Source organism: Amblyomma americanum, chromosome 5 (assembly GCF_052857255.1).
Source record: "Amblyomma americanum isolate KBUSLIRL-KWMA chromosome 5, ASM5285725v1, whole genome shotgun sequence".
In the NCBI taxonomy this organism is placed as follows: domain Eukaryota; kingdom Metazoa; phylum Arthropoda; class Arachnida; order Ixodida; family Ixodidae; genus Amblyomma; species Amblyomma americanum.
The window spans coordinates 188,807,334-188,831,764 of NC_135501.1; the positions used below are offsets into that span (position 1 = coordinate 188,807,334).

Genomic DNA, 24,431 nt, shown 5'->3' on the forward strand with positions numbered 1-24,431 from the left:
GCTCACTCGGACAACAGTAAAGAGAACCCTTGTCTTTATAATGATGACGATGGCGGTGCCTTTATAAGCGGGCGCTGTGCGCACGGCCACGTATACGTAGGCGGCTAGGTTATTCATGTTATCCAGGTTGAAAGCTAGGACGCAGCAGCAGCGGAAGAACATATCCTTGGTGGAACACGGGGGCTTCTCGTTACAAAACCGTGGCGAATACACCTCTCCCCCTGCCCCCGTTCTGAGTATGAGTCATTTGAACACGAACGCCTCCATCTTTCTTTCCAAACTTGATCAGGGCTAACGCCTTAGAAAGGCGAAGGAGAATTATACTGAAAGAAAAAAAAGTAGCCTCATTAGAATGCATGGGCTCCTATGTGAGTATATGGCCAATGCTAATTCTCTAGCACTTACACCCAGCGCTTTAGCGGGCTTAGCAGCATTTTCTTTTATGCAGCAACAGCAGTTAAGGGCACGTTTCCCGGTTTTGCGGCGTCAGCGTCGTTTATGTAAGACCGCGTCACGCTCATTGGTCAGCATGCAGTGGCATCACGCATGACATCACTGCAACGCGCTGCTCTGAGTGGTCCTAATACAGTGACGTCACAATTTACATCATAATGACGTCTGACGTCACAATTTACATCATAATGACGTCACGCGAATTTTACCATAGAAGGAGACAAGTAATAAATAATGAACGATATTTCATCGACCACAGCAAAAAGCTGTAGCTGAATCCAGCGTTACATGTTGCATGACCGTCGCGTTAATTTTTAAGGCTTGAATAACGAACTGAGTAATGAACCTGTGAGCGCTTTGTTTCTGAAAGGCCAAAATAAAAGTACACGCGAAAAATGGATGCCAAGTTCTAAAATCCGCGTGACCACAAAATCCAACAAGAGCAATATGCGCCTAATTACATACAGAGTTTCAAAATTCCTTTCTAGGAACTATTATCGCTATGCACACAGCGCGTGATTAATGAAAGATGTCATATCCAAAACTCAAGCGCCTGTTCATGCCTACAGCACACAAACAAGCCCGAGCCGCATAAAATAAGCAGTTGGTATAACGCTACATTATTCATGCACGAGTTAGTCACGCAGAGAAGAAGCTTAAAAAAAAACGAGAACCCCACTCCAAAACCGGATGCAGGATTTTTTTTCGGATTGTTCCCAGACAAAGCAATTACCTTTCTTTTTCGCTGCAGCTGCACTGAAGTGTGTGTTTCCTGGAGTTATAAAATAATAAATTGCTTTTTTGTCTTTATGTAAAACAAGTCCTGTCGGGTACGTGCACTTGTTCCGCTGTACTGTTTGCGCTTAATAATCGTGATAGCATTTGGTTGTGTGTTGAGAGCTGCTGTACTACGGCACTACTGCAGCGAGTTACTGTAACCAGCTTTCGTTCCACAAGTTAGCGCTCTAGGCAGACGAATGAAAGGCGTCTTTACGTTTCCCGTCTGTAGCAATTAAAGCCAGTGCTAGGCGCACGCTTCTCAAAATACTTCATCCAGCTTGCATTAATTTTTTTATTTATCTCTTTCCTTGTTACGGAACAGCTTACCATTTTGAGTCAATTCAGCGCTTCTACATATTTTTTTACGTAATAATGAAAATGAATGCGAGAATGCGAAAGACAATCTTCGCAAAAAGACCACTCAGTCGAAAAACACAATTTCGGTCGTCACAACAGATTTTATATGGTATTTTTTGCCATGAACTTCCAATCTCAGCAGAAAGGTGTAAAAAAAAAGAGCAAGCTGTTCTCTAGCACCTCTTTTTTATAAAATGGAGTGCACAAGAGGACATTTTACTCCATTTTTACTCCCATATAGGCGTATTCCTCTTTAGAGCGCTTAGTAACAGAAGAATTGTCTCTAATATCTTGATGTCCGTTGTCGTAGCGACAGAATTACAGAAACGTACCACAGAAAAATACTGTAATGCCACAGAAAAAACCTGTCGTTACGACAAAACGTATTGTTGTATTTTCGGGACGATTCTGGCGTTTTTTTTTTTTGTCTACTGGGCGCTGTTCTTTTCTGTATTCATTTGCTAACGCTTATACGACAGAAACGCCCGGTTCGCGAATATCGAGCGAGTTACAACAGAACCCCATTCCCCCCCCCCCCCCCCTTTTCGAAATAAAATCACTACATATTCCTTCCTGCGCTATCTAATTCACCGTTACGCAACCGCTGGCGTTGTGACGAAAGCCCGGCTATAATAAAAGAGAACGAGCGTCACACTAAGCGAAATGGAATATATTAAGGTGCGGGCGCTTGTTCCCTTCAATAGGCTCGCCATTTGAAACACGGCGTAGTAATAAAGGGAGAGCAGGCCGAGATGAGAAATAGGCTTAATTTCGTACAACGCCCACGTTAGTGCATACCGCCCCCAATGTCATTACCACGGGAAATAAGCGAGTGAAATGAGCTTGGCGGCGTACCAATGAAAACATGCGCATGCTGGAAGTAGTAGGTAGGGAAAAATAAAGGTTAAAGAAAGACAAAATGAAACGAGCTAACCAGCAACGAACCGCTTTTAAGGAGGCTAAAGGGCTTATTGAGAGACCGAAAAGGAACAGAAAAAAAGGCCGTCACCGTCTGAAAGACGTTGAAGCAACAAGGGTTAGCTGGTTGGTTTACTAGATGAAGAAAGGGAAGAAGAACGCGCCGCTCGTCTCGAGAAACGGAATATAACGGGGTGGATTGCCACCATGCTTGGCTACGCGTGCACGCACGCCGCCTAGCGGAACGATCACCGCCTAGCGCCATCTATGAGAGAAATTACGATGCACGTCTACCCATTGTCGAGTTGCACCCCCTCAAGATACGTCCCAAACGGAATTTGCTTCGTTTGGCGGGTCAAGGTTGGCCTAGAATTCGGCTTGCGGTGCAATATGGTTACGTTTCAATTAGTAATTGCATGTATACAGTGTTTACCTATTATTTAATTATGGTTTTATTTCTATACCACAACCCATATGGTTTTATTTTCCTACCAAATTCGGTATACAACTGTCCCCAAATGGGTGCTCGTTGTTATTGGAGCATATAAAGCGGAACGAAGGTATAGATGTGCAGCGGTCCTCTAACAGGGCAGTTTTCCTACCCGTTTTAGGATATTTTTTGGTGAGGGGGGGGGGGGGGGGTGGATAAGATAGCACAACCAATTTTAATGGCCGCCATCTTGGATTCGAGAAACCGATACTACGCCGCCATTTCGTCCCCTGACGTCATACTCACATGGTTTCATCCCTATCCACCATGTTGGACCGTGACGTCATCATTGGCACGCGGCAGGTGGTTGTACCTACAATACTATTGTAGATGAGGCTACAAGTCTCCATGCGAGATGCGCTGCTTTCTAGTTGCAGTTACAGATGGCGCTTTGATCTCAGGGTGTTAGGAGACCTCACAAAATCTCGAAACGTGATGAGTAGTTACTGCCACAGATGGCGCTGTGATCAAGGGTGGTAGCAGACCTCACGACATCTCGAAACGTGATCAGTAAAAAAAGATCGTCTAGACCTCTCAAGGTACCCTGGCGTGGTAGACGAGATACCGTGTCTAGTCTGCAACGCCGCTTACATTGGCGAAACCGGAAACTTCAGACGCAGGTTCAGAGAGCATCAGAATGACGTCACGAACGGCTGCTCCACATCTAATGCTTTGGCGGAACACAGCGTATCAACGGGACACACCATCGATTGGGACGAAGCATCAGTCATTGCCACAGAGAAAAGCTTATCATCGCGCCTTCTTTTAGAATCTTTTTATATACGTAAGACGAAGCACGCTCTTAACAAGACACGTGGAAACCTTCCAGAGATCTACAATCGGACAGTACGCAATCTTAACCGTACTTAAGCCACCGTCCTTCCATGAGGCGCTCTATGTGATGAAGGGACCCGCACGGGCCCCGAAACGTCGTGTTTCCTTTTTTCGTCAAAACGTTTGGCGAGTGTATGTTTATTTCTACAGTGATGAGCAAGAGCTAACGCTCCTAAAAAATTCTTCGCCTCATCCACGCGACACGCCGTGGGCCTTCCACCTGAGTTCTAACTCTCCTCTACGAGTGGATGAACTAAGCTAGCTCTTGCGAACGTAAAGAAAGACAACTCACAGAAATGCGACGGGAAGGAGATCGAGCTGAAACCACCAGAATCAACATCTTCCTGCGAGATAAAAGCGGACCACAGACTTTTCTTTACCTTATTTTTTAAGCAATTTTTTAACATCGTGTAGCTCATTTACCCCCCCCCCCCTTTTTTTTTTACACTTAGCACACGTACACACATCGGGTCTGGACCCTCTCATTTTTATCATTTATTCTACTTCACTGACCCCTCTCTCCGCTACGAAAGGAGTATAGGACTCGTGTTTTTTATTTTATTTCTTTTTTTTTTTCTGGATGGCAAGACATACGTAGTCGTGTTTGTGTGAAGTAAGCCGGTCTCCTTTCACGCCTGTTAGCCGAGTGTTTACCAAATGTAGCCGCCGTATAACTGCTTCACTAGACTCGTACGTCATTCCTTTCAACATTTTGTTGTTTCGGTTTTTATTTTCGCCCAAGGGCGCTTAATAATCCTTCCTGCTCGGAAGAGAACGCGCCTCGCTGACTTTCCAGCCGCTTCTTTCGCGTTTCTTTCGCCACTCTTTCTGCGCCGAACAAAAAACTCCAACCATAATAACACCCGCTGTATTTCTCTCTTTCGCTCCTTCAGCAGGAAACTGTCCCTCGAGCGAAGCTGTCGACGGCAACAGACCCGCCACCACGTCTATAGCAGCAGCGAACGGCCGATGTAAGATGAAAATTCCTCGCCAAGCACCCCTGCCAGGAAGCTGTCAAAGACAGCAGCGCCCTTCTTGTTGTTGCAGTTCGGGGCTCTCGGGGCGGCGTCTGCGACACACGCGTATGCGGAATAGGAGGACGTGTAGCCGGGCTTTGCCCCCGCCGCGGTGGCTCAGTGGTTAGGGCGCTCGACTACTGATCCGGAGTTCCCGGGTTCGAACCCGTCCGCGGCGGCTGCGTTTTTATGGAGGAAAAAACGCTAAGGCGCCCGTGTGCTGTGCGACGTCAGTGCACGTTAAAGATCCCCAGGTGGTCGATATTATTCCGGAGCCCTCCACTACGGCACCTCTTCTTCCTTTCTTCTTTCACTCCCTCCTTTATCCCTTCCCTTACGGCGCGGTTCAGGTGTCCAACGATATATGAGACAGATACTGCGCCATTTCCTTTCCCCAAAAACCAATTATTATTATTATTAGCCGGGCTTTGGCATAAAAAGCTACGGCATGCTGTCGGGAAAGAGGCTCGCGATCAAGTAGCCGGGAAAAAAAATGGGACACAACCGAGCAAATGAACTTAGAGACGCATTCGTAGTATGTCAGGAATTAAAATAAGCTCCTTTATATTTTGTACATAATGCACGCTGGATTTTTAATATGAGAGTATTAAAATCCTCACCGGGAAAAAGATGTGCCGTCGGTCATAAAATTCGCCCATGGGCTGGAAAGAAGTGACGTCGCTAGACCGGATAATCCCCACTAGCTGAAGGGAAGTGAGGTAATCGCAGCGGATAATCCCCATTGGCTGAAAGGAAGTGACGTCACAAGAGCAGATAATTCCCATTGGCTGGAGGGAGGTGACGTCAGCAGGAAGGAAGTGTCTCAGGTTTTGTTCTCACGGTATTGAATGATGCTAAATCTTCTAAGGTTTTTTTTTTTGTCTGTACTGTTTTTTTTTAATCTGCACTCTGTGTCTCACCTTTTTACGACGTTCTCATTATGCACGCATGCGCGTATCTGCATTGTTTTCACCCCGCAATTTGTGTTGTATTATATTTTTATCCGCTGCATATACAGAAGTACTCCCGTCTGCTGCCACGTAAATGGTTCCCGAGCCTTCGTGAAGCCACATACGTAGCCCGACAATCCATCCAGTGACTACTGAAAAATAAAATCTCAATCTGAAGTGTAGTCACTTCCAGTAAAATAATGAACAACTTCTAATTTCAACCGCATCGCCCGCACACAAGGTGATCAGGTGTTCTTGTGATTTTTTCTTCACTTACGCTTATATTCTCATTTTACAATTTTACATACGTTCTCATATTTTTTTTTAATTGGTTTTGGGGGAAAGGAAATGGCGCAGTATCTGTCTCATATATCTTTGGACACCTGAACCGCGCCGTAAGGGAAGGGATAAAGGAGGGAGTGAAAGAAGAAAGGAAGAATGCTGATGTCGTTTTCTTTGCTTTCTCACTCACGGAGAAGTATAGGGGTATGACAGAGTGTACGCCTCGTGTTTCTCTTTTTTTGTGTTTATTATGAGATGCGCAGCAAGCACATTCGCGTATGCACAACGCGATCAGTGAAAGGGAAGCGGCAGTGTTTGTTCGCCTCTCCAAAAACGGCGCACGCAATCAAGCCAACAACGAGGCCACACCGACACCACCTCTGCGTCGACGTGAGTAAACTTCAACGCACTCTCGGCCAAAGTACCGCGTTTACTCGAATATAGCAAGACCTTGATTAAAAGACAACGGTCGCTTATGCTGGCGCGTAACGGGCAAAATGATTTTTTAATAATATTCATCACCATCATTATCAGCCCGACTGTGCCCGCTGCAGGACACAGGCCTCTCCCATATCCCTCAAATTAACCCTGTTCTGTGCCAGGGACAGAGGCCGAGGGGGGGGGGGGGGGGGGAGGTGGCAGCGATGGCTTAGAGTAAAGCATCCGCCTCGTGTGCAAGAATACCAGGGTTCGATTGTGGGCCGCGGAATTCCCCTCCGGGTTTAAAAAAAAAAGATGTCGCCACCGTCTTTAAAGACGTTGAAGTAACGAGCATTAGCTGTTTGGTTTACTAGGGTTTAATTTATGACGTCATCAATTACTTACCATTATTTGCCGATACCTTGGATTTATAAGTGACGTCACCAATCAATCACCAATTAGGTTTCTATTGATTTCCTATGGCGGCCGCAATCTTAGATTTATCGGTGACGTCATCAATCGACGGCCATATTGGATACATCAGTGACGTCACCAATCAATCTCCAATTCGATATGCTAATGACGTCACCAATAAATCACCAATTGGGTTGCTATATCGATTTACTATGGGGGCCGCCATCTTGAATTCCTCGAAATTGAAAATTTCACGCCGGAGGGAAATGGTAGCAGACCCCAAGAAATTGAGAAACATGACGAGTAAGAGCTCACGCTCTTAAAAAAAAAATCTCCGCGTGTCGATGGACTTGCATAACCAGGCCTGGGGTGCGGCCTGACCTCGGTGACCTGAGCCGACAACGCACTCCCTCACCAGAGCAGGTTTTGGCCACCCTGGTGTAAAACTTGGCCACAACCTCCTATATGAACAAACCAATTAATAATATTAATCGAGTAATAAAGCGAGGGGTAATTTTTTATTACCAAAGACACAAATACTCGCGTTGCATTCGAGAAAACGCGGTATGTCCACAGGCAAGGCCAGTCGCAGGCCGGGGGCATGCAAGGCACTGCCCCCCGGTCTCCAACGGAGGCAGTTCTGCCGGAAGCAGTATACGATGGATGCGCTTCCAAGCTGACAGAGAGAGACCTCTCCCCCCCCCCCCCCCCCCTTTTCTCGGAGCGTCATGCAACCCTTCTCCGCGTCGCTAGATAAATAACCCCGAAGCGTCATAAGCATCGAGTGAATCATAAAAATGAAGTGAGAGAACGGTAAGCACCAGTGGAGAGAGTGAGCTATAGAGAGAAAGGGTACATAAAACAAGAAAAGGTGGACAATCATGCGTCGCTGGAAATGCTTGGCGCGCAGAAAAATATACAAAAAAAGACATAACGGATGCGGCAGTTGAGCTGCATCGGGGAGGAGGAGGAGAATGAAAGCTGCCGAACTCGCGGTAGTAATAGGCGAACCGGTCGATGCGGGCTTTCAACGGGCCGCCGGATACGGCTGCGCGCAGCAATTCGCGCGGAAGCTTTGAGGGCCCGTGAAGGGGGGGGGGGGGGGGGGGTCTTCTCGGTTGTGCTGCGGTATGCAATTGGTGCGCACGATGCATGCACACCGCCTGGTGGCTCGAACGGTTAAAAACAGAGTAGTACACGCATCGCAGAGTTGATCGAAAATACCCGGAGGAAACGGGAGGCGCCAGAGTATGCACGAGTTTCTTGAACAGCGACCATGCATCAACTGGCCCAACACGCTATATGATTCTTTAATAAGAGTTTCTTGAAGAACGCCTCGTCCACCGAGCGAATGCGAAGAAGTGCAGACATCGCATTTTGCTAGGCCGGAAACGTAGATTTGCATTCTGAAACATACCCGCTTCGATGGCTCAGTGGTTAGGGCGCTCGGCTACTGATCCGGAGTTCCCGGGTTCGAACCCAACCGCGGCGGCTGCGTTTTTATGGAGGAAAAACGCTAAGGCGCCCGTGTGCTGTGCGGTGTCAGTGCACGTTAAAGATCCCCAGGTGGTCGAAATTATTCCGGAGACCTCCACTACGGCACCTCTCTCTTCCTTTCTTCTTTCACTCCCTCCTTTATCCCTCCCCTTACGGCGCGGTTCAGGTGTCCAACGATATATGAGACAGATACTGCGCCATTTCCTTTCCTTTAAAACCAATTATTATTATTATTATTATTATTATTCTGAAACATACCCGAGCTGCAGTGGTCCCCGTTGTGAGCAGATTAAGCAATTTAACTAGTAAAATTTTCAATTTTTCGATAAATTTGTTGCAATGAAATGTTGGAATCAGGCGCGTTACTCAAATCAGCAAAAAGTAGAGGCCTGCTCGTCAGGTTTATTGATGAAAATGGCCTCCCAAACGTTCTACAGAACTCCGACAGCCCAATCTCATGCCTTCTGATCGAAAAAAAGAAAAATACGTTTCCACGTGGTCTCCCCCGGGAAAAGTCGTATTCCGCCAACTGAGTCCTCGCTTTCGGCTGATCAATATCCACGCCTTATACGAACTAAACGTTTCCCGGCGTTCCTACGGTGAATGAACAAAGAACGCGGCGTCCTCCTTTAAATTCCTTGAAGGCAATTTTAAAGAAACTCTGCGGTATACACCCGAACAAACGGTGACGCGCGCAGCTCGCAGTCTGAGCACAGAGGACACGTGTGGAGCTATTTGAAAGTGGTTGAGAGAGAAAGAGCAAGGCTTAAAAGTTCTTTTTTTCAATCGTTCCAAATCCGGCAAAGCCAGGGAGTGGAAAACACGCCGAAGTGACGAATTGGCTAAGCCCCACAGGCGGCGGTCCTGCGTCGGCTAATTACGTCGCGATGCGTGACTGTTTATCCGCCAGGCCGCAAAGAGAGAAGGGCGGCGTGAAACAGTCGGGGTTGACAGGTGCGTTGTTTAACGCGGCGCCACGCAGCTCGAGAACAGAGGCGGAAAGTCAGACGATCAACTCTGTCGGTTAACTGTTTGCACCAAGTTAACGCTTATAGCCGATAACAGATGGCCTAGTTACTTAAACTTGGTTTACTGCCGCAACAGTGAGTGAGGCAAACACGGGGTTAAGTGATAATTTATGTTACGGTTAAAACCGCTCACCTTTTAAGAAATGCTACAGCCCGCTTTAAAATGCTCGCGCTTCGTAAAAACCCCAAGCCGGTGTGAACAACGCGCTATCTTTTAACTGTGTTAGTGTTTTTTTTATTTCGTCTTTTTCACAAGTAAGTAAAAAGCCGAGCCCCCTCCCTTTTCCTTTTTCGTGCTCACTTTTGAGCGATTCATTCAGGAGCTGGATGAATTTCATTCAGGAGCTGGATGAATTTCATTCAGGAGCTGGATGAATTTCATTCGTGCGAGTGTCAAAGCGACGAGTAACAAAAAAAAAAAAAACGATCACCAGTAGCGACCGATCATCGGAGCAAATTAATTGCAACTCGCGGCTCTCAAAAACAGCGACAAGGAAAGCGTCACGCCTTCCTTATACCGCTCAATCTCGCGGGATGTCTCGCGGGATATTCAGGAGAGAGCGAACCCCTCCAAAAAAAAGTTTTACTTTTTTTTTAATGCGGCCCGACCATGCTAACTGAGACCCTACAACTGGTGGCAGCGGTGGGATGCTGCTACCTGAATCCCAGCAATGCATACCAGGGCAGGCAGCGCCAAAAGAAAGGTCAAAGTGTATACGCAAACAGCGCTTCGTAACGCCAGCGAGGAAGCTCGCGCAATAAAAGGCGCTGAATCTTTCCAAGAGAGGAAAAAAAACGGGAGACAGCGAAAGCGGCGAGGCGAACCAAAGAGCTCGCAGGGCGAGCGCCCGGGGGAAGCTTTTTCATCCCATTTCGCGGCATCTCCCAGGAATGCCGCCGCGCTGCGAGGCAGGCTCTCCTTGGAGGGCGCGGAAAAGCGACGGCTGGGACCGAACGGCAGAAAATAACAGCGCGAAACAAGTGGGTGCTCTGCAGCGCCGTTCGGAGATTTAAAGCACTTGGAAGTCAGTAGCCTGAAGCAACAGCCCACCCCCGGCCCCGCCTCCCAGTGGCCTGGCGGAGCGATATGTTTGCCGAATTGTTTGCAAGATCCGAACCGCAATGGAACCGCGCAGTCCTTTCCATTTCTCTCTCTCTCTCTCTCTCTCTCTCTCTCTCTCTCTCTCTCTCTCTATGTTCCACATCGTCGAAGAAGGCCCAGCGAGGGATTCCAGCCTCCAGGCGCGTACACAGAAGCGGCGGTCGTAAAAGTGAGCATTAAACGATCGCCCCTCGTCTCCCATAGTGCGGCGGGTGACGAGTGCCCCTTTCGTTTCGGGTTCGAAGGGAAGCGGGGGGGGGGGGGGGGGGGGGGGGTGTTTAGAAAGGGTCACGTAGGACGCAGCTTTTGGGAAGCGCGTGGGCAGATGTGTGCCCGTATTTCGTATACGCCAGGGGTGGGAAAGCAGGACAAACAACAACAAAATGCAGAAAGAGGAGATAAAAAAGACACGTGAGAGAGACAGACACCGGTTGTAATGACGTTTGCGCGCCACGCATTACGAGATGGTTCATTTGCTGCGAAACCGGATGGTCGTTTGGGTTGCGCGGGCCGATATAGAAAACAAGTGGACAGCGAAATACGTGGCCCGGGTTCCCAATAACGCCGCTAAAGATAGCGTCGGAAAGAATGAGACTGGCGGGAAAAGATTTAAAAAAAAAGCAAACACAGCGTAGCCTAATTTTACGTTTCTTCGAAAATCGCACTTCTAGTAAATTGTGTTACTAAAGAAGCACCGTTACGCGATTCAATTTGAGCTCGTTCGGATAGTTCTCGTTTTCTTTGGAGCCAGTCGAGCAACGTGACTGTCCACAACAGCTAGGTATCTATCTTCTCCTTAGGTGACAAAAGACGGCTGCCAGCATTAGTGAATTAATTTATTCATTCGTATTGAACGAACAAGCGAGCGAGCGAACAAAGGAGCAAACCGAGAAAAGAAGGAACAAAGGAAAGAACGAAAGAATTCATTAATGAATTCATGAATGAATCAACGAACAAACAAGCGAATGAAAAAAATGAGCGAATAAACTACAGAACGAATGACCTAAGATATGAATGAATGAATGAATGATGAATGAATGAATGAACTAAGGTACGAATGACTTAAGAAATGAATGAATGAATGAACTAAGGAACGAATGACCTAAGAAATGAATGAATGAATGAATGGAACAAAATCGGCTCGATGGTACAAACTCGGAAAGACCTTCCCGATGCAAGCATCGTTGTAATCAGTATACCGTTTCGTCCTCGACGGCGGCGCTATTTCGCCCTCCTCACTAATTGGAGAGACAGCAGCAATCCGGAGCAGTCTCGGTAAATAACTCGCGAAAGCATCTGTACGTAAACAGAACGCCCACTATTCATTTAGTGGCAGAGAAAGCTGCATGCAACCAAGGGACGAAAGGCAGCTTGGGTAAATTGAAAGCTGCCCTCGAGCTGTGAAATCTTGATGCGCGGTAAGGGAAGCTTCTGGCGCGGTCTCAATTATTCCGATGCAGGCTACCATCCGACGCCTCTCGCGAGTTGAATGGCGCCTCTCATATGCCCCTACCTAGAAAATTAACGCCTTGATTTGCATGTTACTGACCCGCTCAGCGAGAGCTCGACCGCTATGGAAAGCAGTCTTGTTGCGGTCGAAGGGACGGGCACGTCGTCGTGGCAGAGTTTACGTAAATATACGACGGCACTGCGCAAGCGTTCGCTCTACAGCTGAGCGAACCGTCGCATAAAATTGGGGCCAGACTGAGCGTGCAGGGTGCCCCGGTCACTTCATTACTCGGCACGCCGGCCTTCCATTACGGTCCGAAGTGATGGCGATGTGCCGAATAGACTCTTTTTTTTTTTCTTCGCTTATTTATGCCACGCCAGTATGAGTAAAGGAAGACGAAGGGCGGATCGTGTGGACTTTGCCGCGTCAGCACCTGAGAGCAAAGCGCTCGCGTCGGAGGCCATTAAGGAGGACTCCCGCGACGCATTAAGGCTGCGCGGCGGCTTCACTGCACAAGAAACACGGTTGCAGCGAAGCCAGAGTTGCAGGGGCCAAAATGTAATAAAGGGCGTCTCGAAGAACCCGGGGAATGGAGCGCGCGATGGAAGGTTCTTTATCACCCCTGACCTGTTGAAACTTGGAAGCTCTGTCACTTGAACCTTGCTCCCCACTACATTTGTTCCCTAATTTTTGTGCGCTATGTTGTACCGGGTTTTATGGCGCATAAGCAACTAAGGTCATCATGCGCCAGACGCTGGGTTAAGTGCCTGTTTTTGTGATAAACAAATAAAGCAGTCCTTAATTTACAAAAAGAGAAAGAACCTTGTATTAACGGCGATACTTTCTTCACAGTATGCAAGTCTCTGCAACTTCAGTTTTGTTGAAAGATGCTTTTCCGCGTAATTGAGCTCACGTCTGAGCCACGACATCCTCTCTCCTGATTCTTTCCATCCTTCTGCACCTTTTATTTCCTCTTTTATCTATTTTCTCCAGCGTGGTTTACGCTATATTCGCCTATTTACGTAGCATGGCGGTTTGAAAAGGAAATTGCATCCTCTTTATACTAGTAGCTTTTCAAGCTGGTGTCACAGGGAAAAGGCCGCTCTGCCGCATTAAATATTTCATACAATTAATAAGAAATTTTTTCTTAAATCAACGTAAATCTCCATAAAAACCATCAATATAAAAATAGTCATAATTATACAACGAAGATGATTCCGTTCACCACATCAGATAATGTGGACGTGTGGATACAAAAGCATCATCAGTTGCCACAAGTAAGGGCGCAAAACACTGTTTCATTTCTAAGCGGAGTACAACTACATGTAGATACGTAGAAAGGCGTTAAAAAACGTAGCCGCATTTTTCTACATTCCCAAACAGTCGCGCACTGTTGACGAACACAGCAGCGAACTGTCACCCAATTCCGCACTTTTCACAAAACTCATGTCGCGCAGAACAGCAGGTAAACAAACAAACAAACAAACAAAAAACAAACAAACAAACAAAAAGTATTTAGCTGAAGTTTCAAAAACTCTCGTTGGCAGCTACATTTCAGCAGCCTCCTAATTTTTAAGCAAAACATATTTTAAAAATATGGCAACGCTAAGCGCTAAAAGTCCGTGGTAGGGCCTATGCAGTTGTCGGTCATTTCCAAGACACTGCCTTGTTCTACGTAGCGTGCGACTGGCGAGGCTGTTTCAACGCCAGATGGTTTCGAGAACGTTTCGCGGATACGCTCTATAGCCTCTTGAAAACCAGACTCTGCCAACCAGAGTCAATATTGACACTACAACACGCCCAGCGCGTGGCCGCGCTTGTCTCGAAGTAGTTGTATATACACACACACATACGCACAGCTGTCTCAACGCCGTTTGCGACGCCCCACAGCGTTTTGAAGGCTGTCGCGATGAAAAGTGCTGCAGTTCAGAAAAAACTCGCCAGTCAGCTGAAAAAAAGCGTGCTTCTGAAAGGTAGCAAATGGCCCAGAACAAAACTTGGGGTTCTCTGATTTTCATTTTTAATATTTTTTAAATTGTTGTTTTCTCACACCAAAGTGCTGTACACAATATTTGGACAATGATGTGACACGCAAGGTAAAGCCGCACGCGAGCCTGGTACAACAGCGCTGTTTCTGCATTGTCGTGTGCGTAGAAAAATAAAAGGCAGGTTATTAGTCATCTCGAAGCTGTTGCGCTAATGGACGCCCCTTACAATGAGAACAAACACGAAAACGTGTCACGGCTTGTTTACAAAATGCACCTCGCACAACACAGGGCCCAGTATGTCTCGCAGATTGTCCGTAGTTTGGATCCCTTTTAAAAACCAAGAAGCTGGCCGAAAGGCGGATCCGGAGTTCCCGGGTTCGAACACGACCGCGGCGGCTGCGTTTTTATGGAGGAAAAACGCTAAGGCGCCCGTGTGCTGTGCGATGTCAGTGCCCGTTAAAGATCCCCAGGTGGTCGAAATTATTCCGGAGCGCTCCACTACGGCACCTCCTTCTTCCTTTCTTCTTTCACTCCCTCCCTTGTCTCTTCCCTTACGGCGCGGTTCAGGTGTCCAACGATATATTGGACAGATACTGCGCCATTTCCTTTCCCCGAAAAAAAAACACATATTTTTTAATTTATGGCCGAAAGGCGAAAGAGTTATCCCTATACGCAGATGAGACATCTTAATGAAAGGAAAAAAAAGGGTGTGCGACAGAAACACTGCACAGGCAGCGGTGTAAAGAAATGAAAGACCTAATGTAAGTCTCTAAGCTCGCACAACTGCATAAGACTGGTCGTAAGGTTGAAACCGGATTGAAAGCTCCGCTGCACCACTGCGTCGATCGGCAAAGCTTTTCTCGACGTGTCTTAAACGCATATTCGTATGTGACCTCCACGGTGCCGCTGGCGGCGTTGTAATCGGTCGCTGCAGCACGACGTTTCGAAGATTTCGGTGTCCTAACATCCACCCATCCATCGTACCGAGAATCTTTTATGAACATGGGCACAGCGTAGACGTGGTTAACGTCAAGCAACCAGCGCAACATCCGCGTTACGAACGACACAGGCTTTAATGCAAGTAATTTCGGCAAGCTTGTTGATTTTTATTTATTCTCCATCATAGTCAGGGAAGGCGAGGCAAAAAGCTGCAGTTGCTTAACTAGACTCCGTCCACTGTATGCAAGAAAGCAGAAGCATATATACGCTCGAGAGCGCGACACACAGTGCATAGTAATGTGAAATAAGAGATGCGCAACCTGAACAATACACAACGGATATTATATAAACAGCGACACATTCGTTTTGTATTAGGCAAAGGAAAATACAATTTAGGCAAAAGCTAATTCACGAAGAAGAAAGAAAATAACATCATTCTTCAACGTAAGCCGCACATCCGAAACTTAGCCCCGGGAACGTTGGAGGTTTGTCGAATTCAGAAAGGGGAAAGGGGTACGAACAGAGGGAACATTTCGGACACAGATTTCTAAGATGCTTTTTGAGGGCGCGCTTGTATTATATTCATGTTTTCAACTGAACGCAGGGTTTCCATGTCACGTCGCGGCGCGCGATATACCGACCGTTCAAACTGGTCCCGCACAAAAGATATCGATACCATCTATTCTTCGCGGTGGCGTCCTTTATTGTTTTTTTTTCTCCCTTTTCTGACGGGGAAAAAGCAGCGAATATTCGAGGCCCGAGCAGGAAGAAAGAAGCCGCGCGCGGCCGCGCGAAATTTGCGGCGTTGTATTCGAAAGCCCCCGGCACAGGCGCTTCAGTATCACGATAGATACTGAAGCGCTTACCTTACCTTACCTTACGATAGTATACATAGATATCTGATACCTGATTTAATATCTGCTTGGACCCAAGGTATTAAACTTATTTTTGGATAATGGCGGAGTGCTTGGCTTGAAGCACTCTGGCACGGGTCGGCCTGGTATTGCACTGCCTCCGGGATCGGCCCGGGGCATATTAGCGCGGCGCGTCTTTTCTTTCACTCTTCGCTCTCCTATCCTTTACCCCTCCTACTCTCAGCACGCGGCAGCGATTGTGGCTCGGCTTGAGCCAGTAGGCAGGCCCGTGCTCTTTCCTTTTCCTTCTTCCTATCAGCAACAGCAGCAGCAGTATCACGAGGAAAACGCTGCCAGACTCTGCCGTTGCGACACGCGCATCCCGCAGAGGGTCAAATTGCGTTGGGCTCCGAAATGCCACCGCTGGAGGTGAGTTCATTCACGGGGCGCGTCGCGATCGCGCGGCAGGCAGACACGAATGCTGTTAATGCTGGCCGGTACGAAGGCGTACACACTGTAACGAAGCACTGTACGGTTCACCGCAAAAACGACATCGTTCTGAAACCCCTGCCCCGCCGCGGTGGCTCAGTGATTAGGGCGCTCGACTACTGATCCGGAGTTCCCGGCTCGAACCCGACCGCGGCGGCAGTCGATACGAGGGTTCGTTCTGGGAACGCGAAGGCTGCTAGCGACCGAAGTAAATACTTTAAAGAAAGGACAAGGCGATTAAAGGACCTGCAAGTTAAAATATTAATTAGCTTGTTTCAGCTATCAACTTTTACAACTAATGTAACGAGGCGTTCACATAACGTCCTCTCTTCCATTGACACTGGAGCGGTGACGATGAAACTGCTAAGGGGCGCCACACGCTCTATTTATGGGGATTTTTTCGAAGTTACCAGCTTAAGCCCACTAGTTATCTGCTACCCACCTGACCAAACTATTTCGTTCAGATTACTTTTCCACGCGCAAAAAGGACCTCAAATGCTGACATAGTATTGCAACACACTTCTCGAAGCAAAACGTCGGCTTCTCGAGAAGCGGAAGACATGCAGTAGATCGACCACTGCAACTACCAGGCCTGCCGGCCCTATAGTTCTTAGTAGGGCCTTAATTCTTAAAAGAGTGTTGCTACATCATGGAAGTGATAGCATAATTTTGAATTTTGCTATTAATTTCATCTGTGCGCCTTAGTGTGCCTGCTAAGTTTTATCGTTTTATAACGTCCCACAAATCAGCCTTAATTTACTAGTTTTTACTTACACAGTACTAATGTTCTTTATCTCCACAAACAACTATCTTTTTTTTTTAAAGACTTTGATGGAGGCGAAATTCTAAAGGCCGTGTACTGTGCGATGTCGGTGCACGTTAAGGAACCACAGGTGGTAGAAATTTCCGCAGCCCTCCACTACGGCGTCCCTCACAGCCTGAGTCGCTTTGGTACAGTAAGCCCAAATAAACCAATAAACCAAGTTCCGCAAAGTACACGACCAGAAACGATATAATGCTGCGAGTTCAGAAACATTTACTCCCCTATTGTGCGCTGCTCTAGCAATGCTGGGTTGAGCGAGACCTTCGCTAATACAATTGGTGCCCTCATTTGTATTTCACCCCCATCAATCTTTCACTTTACGGGGAAGGTGAACTCACAAACCAAACCGGCGACCTTGATATCGGCGCCACGAAACATTGATCCCCTCTCCACACGGGCGCGGGGGTTACTCACCCATAACTCATTGAATAAAAAGCGATCCCGACCCCGATGTATATAAAATAGGGCTCCGGTCGCGAGACGGAAATAAGACAGCCAAGCAATTGGGATGAAAGCGTCGACCGAGGTCGCGTTAAAAGCTTCCCCCCCCCCCCTCCCCCGGCTAATGCCTGCACATTTCCGCAGCCGGTCTTCCCCTCCCGTTTTTTTTTTCTTTTTTTACACTTTTGTTTTCCTTCCAGCGTGCAGTTGCACGGCGGTTTCGGCTGAACGGTGTTCGTTGCGTGGTTAGGGAATGGCAACTTTGTTTCCTTATCCTCATGCCACGCAGCGACGCGGCGGCTTTGCAGGGATCACGCAACTCAATAATGTATGCCCCCCCCCCCCCCTTTTCCCCTAACCAAGAGAGAAGGTCCATAGAGCAAAGCTATGCGCTCTGGTTTCACCGACGCCAGCATCGCTTATGCTATACTCCGCATTTGCAAGCGGGTGCTTCGCGGAACAGGCGGTTAATCTTTGAGTAAGGCCCTTTCAGCACTTGCCAGGGAGCATTTTTTGTTTTGTTTTGTTATAAAGAGTGCGCACGAACAAGAAAGCCTCTCGCGCGCGGTTGCCCTGTATACTTTGGCGCCATCATTCTTGTCGCCCGAGAACTCTGCAGAGGAGGCAGCCGAGGGTCGGCCAGTAGTAGGCAGGCAACTTGCCCGGACCTATTTAATAATAAACATAGCGAGGAGCCCCGTGCATGCGTCTACGCCGCTCGCCATGGGCGGCGACACTCGACAACGAGCGCTGGGGGGCGTTCGCGTGCGCAGTTTAGTTAAGCGTGGCAGAGTTGCAGCTTAACGAGACGGCGGTGAAAGAGCGAAAGAAAAAATAAACAAAAACAAAACGTCGGTCTGCGGCTGGCGCGGAGAGAACGTAGGGAAATCTGGCTTGGTTGACTGCACGAGCCGCCTAGTGTGGTATCGGACCCGCCTGGCAATGCTTGGCAACTACGTAGAATCTTGGTCAAAAGTCTTAAGGCCAAAGGCGTTTCGCCTCAAGCCGCATAACAGAGCCATTACGGCGCTATTAAAGACCGAATGACCTCGAAATGCTAGCAGAAGGTTTCTTCTTGCGGTAGAGAAGCTTTCTGCTTGAACTGCGTTTTGAGCGATCCGCTACACTGAGCATTCTAGGAATATTAATTTTCGCTGCAGCTGTGGCATTAAGACTTTTGACCAAGACTGTACGTTTAAAATAACGCATTTGGCTTCTTACACTAAGCTTTTCTCAGCCGATTTGTTGTCATAACACGCGCATTTGCATAAAATCGTCCAGTTCAAGCTCATGGCTGTATATTTAGTGTTGCTTTACTTACCTAATTTATAACAGAACGTTTTGCTTAAAAAATAATAGGAAGAACGGCATGCCGTTAATTCATTGAACTGATGCAGGCCTGCAAAGCCAAGCGGTCGGCTCTACCCCCCACCCCATCCTTCCCTCGACAATTATCACCAGACACTTTGGAGGCGGCTCCGAACACGCACCTTACCCTCCCCTTATATAAGCTGTCGCTATCACCAAGTCCACACAAACCCCTCCTGTACCCTCTGCCACCACCCCAAAGCCACTCTCGATCATATCCTTTTCCTCTGCCCGGCGGATCCTCCCCCGCAGGGCCTGGAACATCTTACCACTTGGGATGCTTGGGAGACCCTATACTGCGCTCCGAGGACCCGGCCAAGCAAGCCATCGCCACAGGCGGGGCTGCCAGCGTCATGAGCCTCCGGGACATGAACGTTTGAGTGCAGTAGCGTCGTGCGGGGGCCCAAGGACCTGCGCGTCCTAAACTCCCCTGTGTCTAGTAAAGTTTCAGCCGCCCACCTCCAACACCACCACGGTTAGTGAAGCTGGTAAAGCATGACCTAAGAATCGCATGTCTTAGCTGTATTCTGACGTACTACACCGCTGACAATGATATGCCGAAAAACCGCTCTTCTAGGTGAAGTCTTAGATGAAACACCCTGTATAGCTCGCAAGGAGAAACGTACTTAACTGGTATATGTAGAAAAGCTGAATTAGATAGGATTAATGCAAACGGGTGCTTCGCAAATTTGGCGCCTTTGCAAATAAAGTCGCTTTTCTCCCTCTCTATTCGTATAAACTCACTTGGAAAAGTTTCATTACCTGGCTCGGGCATCCAGAACAGTTCACACAGTTCTTCGGAGCGCCGATCGAAAAGGCTCAGACTTGGTAACTAATGCGCGAAGACTCAAAGGACTAGGAAAAGAAATTCACAGGGAACTGCGAAGTCATGTTGCATAGTCGTACACCCTATGACGTTCTTGTTCTCATCATTCACGCCTTTCGCGCACAGGTTTGCGATGTTTGATCGATTCAGCAAGCCATAGCTAGCCCCTCTTCTGCAGCTCTGCATACAAAGGGGCTGCGCCGATGGTAACTAGAATCAGATTGGCGCAGGGAGACGGCTTTAGAAAGGATCTGCGATGCAAAGTTAGTAGTAGTTACGAAGCGACCTTAGACTCGAATTTAGAACTCACTTTCCAAGTACATTTAGAAGCAAATCACTACAAAAGATTTAGTGGCAAGTTTCCAGAGCGTTAAGAGTCTTGCACTTTCGGAAAAAGGCGCAAGTTCGCTTTTAAGAATTTTGGGCTCGCCTTGTCGTAAGAAAAATTAACGACTGTCGTTTGCCTTGCGGATGAGAATTTAGGTTGAGCAAAGAAAAGTACAAGTTACGACCACCGGAACTGTTTAAGAGGAGGTTTTCTTTTTCCGTGCGCTCATAAAGTTGTCGATGAAAGTCTGCTTGTTCGCTCGTAAGTTAATTTTAGACGAGAAGGAACATTTTGCTGCGCTTCTCGGCTCGCCTGTTTATAGGCAGCCTCTAGCTAAACTCGAAGCTGCCGGTCTAATCAACTTTTACGCGGAAATTCCGGTCCACTTCCCGGCAAACGAAACTAATTGCGTTAAGGTAACTAATTAAAAAAATTACGTGCGTATATACGTGCTCCTCTGCTATATACAACAACATACGAACTTCTCGGGCTAACGCATAATTTAACGCGAAGCCTCGGCACAGGAGAGTGTCCGCATACCAGCCCATATCCTACTTTTGCTCACTAATTTAATTACAGGTTTTTTGCTTTTGTATAACGAGTTTTAACCGGAATGGACTGTTCACAGAAAGAAAATACGAGGCTTTTTATCTCAAGCGACCCCTTTGTTCGATTTTTTATTCTCCCCAACGGTAAACTTGTGCCGTCAACACAGTTACTCAGGCTATTGGATAAAATATTTTCCTACTGTCTTCTCGCAAGATAATTCAGCGGGTTTATTGTTAAAAACACTAAGTACTTCTCTACTCGATTGATTTTTTTGCAACTGTTTTAATTGTGTTCTCATTTGATGTTACTGATTGTAATCGTTGTCGTAATTGCCCTCATTGTATGCTTATATATACGTTTTACTAGATTTGTTCTTTTTTTCAACCTCTTTAACTTTGTTCTTGTATTGTCCTACATACGTCGCCCCCCCCCCCCCCCTTATGTAATACCCTGTGAAGGGTCCTTAACGAATCAATAATTGATGATTATAGACGCAAGCTGGTCAAGCAAAGCGCGGCTGGGAGATAAAAAACGCGGAGTCAACATGGCGGGCATTGATCAGCACGCCGAGGACCAACCACCTGCAAACTTGCCGACTAATGAGGCAAGCCGTAATTGCTTTCAGGTACGTCGTTCACCGCGTCGCCGAGCCACACATAACGAGCGGTGATTGGAGCAATCTGATGCTCTCCGCAGACGCTGCGCGCGGCGTGTGCACCTGACGAGAGAAAGCCATAACATCTCATCAGAAAGGAAAGCTTGTACCGCAGGCGCGCGCGATAACAGGCAACATTTATGTTCAAACGCGAGATGATTTTATGCGCGGTGCTGCGCACATTGCAGCCAGTTAACCCCGGAGTCTGTTAGAGTACTGCCCGAAGAACGGTCTTTGGATATAAGAATTTGCTACCGAACGCGCTGCAAGTCGAACCGCGGACTTACCGACACTTGGGACTTGGAACGCCCTGGTGCAAATTTTATTCAGCCGTGATCCCAACAACGCCAGCATGCGTTGAAAAAACTAAACTGCCGCTGTCGAGTGAAGAAGGAAAGAGTTGTTCGGATCTCGAATTGAAAAATACGATGACTTTGAGCATGCAGTGTGTGAGCGTAGCGAGGTGTACTTCCTATCCTTTACAAGAAACCCGCCTTCACATGTACGCGTTAATAATCTGCTTTTTCAAACCAAATGCCAGTGTGCGTGCATCATAAAGCACTGTTACCACTATGGAAAGGTCTCGTACCGAGACGTTAATAAATAACTAATAATAATTATGCTACTTACTCTCCATTTCAGGCATTGCTGAAGTTATAGATGCCGAATAGGCTCTAACCATCTGAACTACGTATAGGCTGTTTAAACGCAGAACGTATCATTCTGTGAAAACATGCGAGGCAGGCGAGTCTTATATACACCATACAGTGGCGGTTCAGAGACAGTTTTAAGTGCTGCCTGGAAGGCACATATCTTCATAATTAAGGTACTGGTGTTGGTTTGTGAGTCGTTTTTATCCTGAAGCTTTCAGAGCAGTCAAGCTGGTTTCCCGCAGAGCGCACACAACACAAGCACTACCACTCAAAAACACGGTAACTATTTACGTCTGTTCCTTCGTATGCCTGACAGCTTGTGCAATCGCGTGGAGTTAGCTCTCTCTTTGACGTCACACGGCAGTAAATCAGCGCGCTTAGCTGGACAAGTTTCGCAGCATGAATAAAACGCACACAGAAGACAAGCAACGAACAAGACCTGACTGTGCTGCTTGTTTGTTCCTTGTTTGTTCCTTGTCTTCTGTGTGCGTTTTATTCATGCTGCGAAACTTGTTTGCATTATGAATATCAACCAACTAGCACAAACCACCGCGTTACTGCTAAGCTGGAGGAGGCTTGTTCCATTCTGCCCTGCAAAAAACTGTGTGGATAAAATGATGAATCCAGAGCTAACAACTTCGAACTTCGGCACCACTCAATGCACGTGCAGCTTGATTGGGGCGCTATAGGCGTGATTAACTTCAGCCTATATACGCGGGTTCATCCGTGAATGCGCTCTGTGACTCAACACACAGCGCTTTTTTCTTCTTGAGCAACGCGCGACACACTTTTTTTTCTTTTCTTTTTACTGCTACATGCCGACTGCAGATGCGTGCAGAGGTTTCCAATTATGTCTGTTTCACTGAAAGTGTGATGCTTTGAGAAGTCGTCCTGATTTTTTGTGACGGGCAGCCGCAGTATACATGGTTTCGCTTGCCACGAGCAGACACTCACAAAAAAAAATATACAAAGATGAGAGTATAGTGCACGGCCTGGTGGAATGAAGTGTGACGCATGCCTGATGTTAAATGTAGAGAGTCCGCTGCAGAAAAGCGATCGTGAGCTCTTGCCGAAAAAAAAAAGCAAGCTTCTATTACGTGTCAGCTGTATCCTTCATTTTATTTCCAGCGGCCCGTTGTTTGCTTACGCCCGAATAATTAACGCAGAAAGAGATAAAAACCCGTCCACAGCTGCCACCAGACATTTCGGAAAGCTGCCCTGAATCAAACTGCAGTCAACAGGTGCGGCGATACCACTCCGTATTTTTCACTCGGCAAGCTGTTCGAGTTCGTTCAATGCCTCGCCCCCCGTCATATACATCGAACAAAACATCCGCAGTTGAATTCGACATCGCTACGAAGGATGCACTTAAAAACGGCTGACTCGGTGCGGCCTGACGTAAACTGACCGTGGTCAAGTCACCCTACGACGTCTTGTTTCACACGTTTCTCGCGCAGGTAGCAGGGAAAGCAGTTAGCATGTTTGCGACGTGCACGGGTCACGTTGCCAGGCAATGCTCAAGAAGGCGTACAAAAGCAGCCAACTCGCCTTTGACGCACGGGTGCTCCTCGAGAAAGGCGGCTCGCTTGGCTCTCAGTTTTCGGATCACCGAGTTCTCGTGCGGTGCTTCGATGGCCGAGAAGATGGACGCACCGATTACGATGAACAGAAAGTAGAACGCTATGAGAACGAGCAGGCGGACGCTGCTCCGGGCCAGCCGCATCTCGTGGCCGCGGCCGGGTTTTCCTCACTCGCTTGCACCTTCGCCGGCGGCGCACGGGCTCAGTCGACCGTGGTCGAAGGCAGAAAAAAGCTCCGGCGGCCAAACTCACGCCGCCGCCGAGACGAGGACGCACCGCCGGCGACGGCTCCGAAGCGAGCGGTCACTGCTCAGCTGCTGAGGCTCTTCCGTGCAATGCCGGCGCCGCGCAGGTTCCGAGGGCATCGCGCCTTCAACGTCCGGCCGATCGCTCCCCTTTCCCAGACCGCTTGTGCAGCTTTTTTCGCATGCGCGAACAAAACGAACGGTCCACACTAAAGCGCGCCCCGCACGAAAACGCTGGCCCGCTCCCGACGTCTGCAGTGTGTGCGGCAGCGTTGGGGCTGACGACGGAGCCGACGCTACGGACGCGCGGGAGTCACGGTAGTCGCGAGAGTAGCGACGCTATTGAACGCAGCTGCGTTTTCACCGCGTACACTGCGGGCCTTAATCGGCCCCCGAATAACGACAGCGATCCTCAGCTGCCCTCCGTCAAGCTTTAGCGTTGCGAAAAGGCAAGCTGACAGCAGCCCTGTTAGCTCAAGAAGCCAGATTCGAGAAGTCAATGGAACCCAAAATGGCCGACAGAGGCACTGCTCTCCCAATACAGGGGTGTTCGGCTGCTGGCGGGCGTCGAAAAGAGAAATAAAAGGGAGTACCGCGGAGAGAATGCGGCGCATTGGGAAGAAGCCGAGCCGCGAGGCGAATCGATCCAAGCCAAGCCGGCAGGCCTGTGTGCGTCCGGCGCTGTTTGCCGCAACGAGTTGG

General features: G+C 48.1%; 1 protein-coding gene across 2 annotated transcripts in view; it reads right to left on the reverse strand.

Moving 5' to 3' along the window:
- Positions 1 to 24,024, reverse strand: part of LOC144133255 (potassium channel subfamily K member 1-like) — a 140,232-nt gene extending 116,208 nt beyond the window's left edge. For both annotated transcript variants that reach the window (XR_013315021.1, XM_077666176.1), the window contains exon 1: positions 23,453 to 24,024. Coding sequence is in view for 1 of the 2 variants with exons in the window: in XM_077666176.1 (XP_077522302.1) it covers positions 23,453 to 23,627 (175 nt within the window). In the remaining variant the exon portion in view is untranslated. The remainder of the gene's footprint in view (positions 1 to 23,452) is intronic.
- Positions 24,025 to 24,431: the final 407 nt, after the last annotated feature.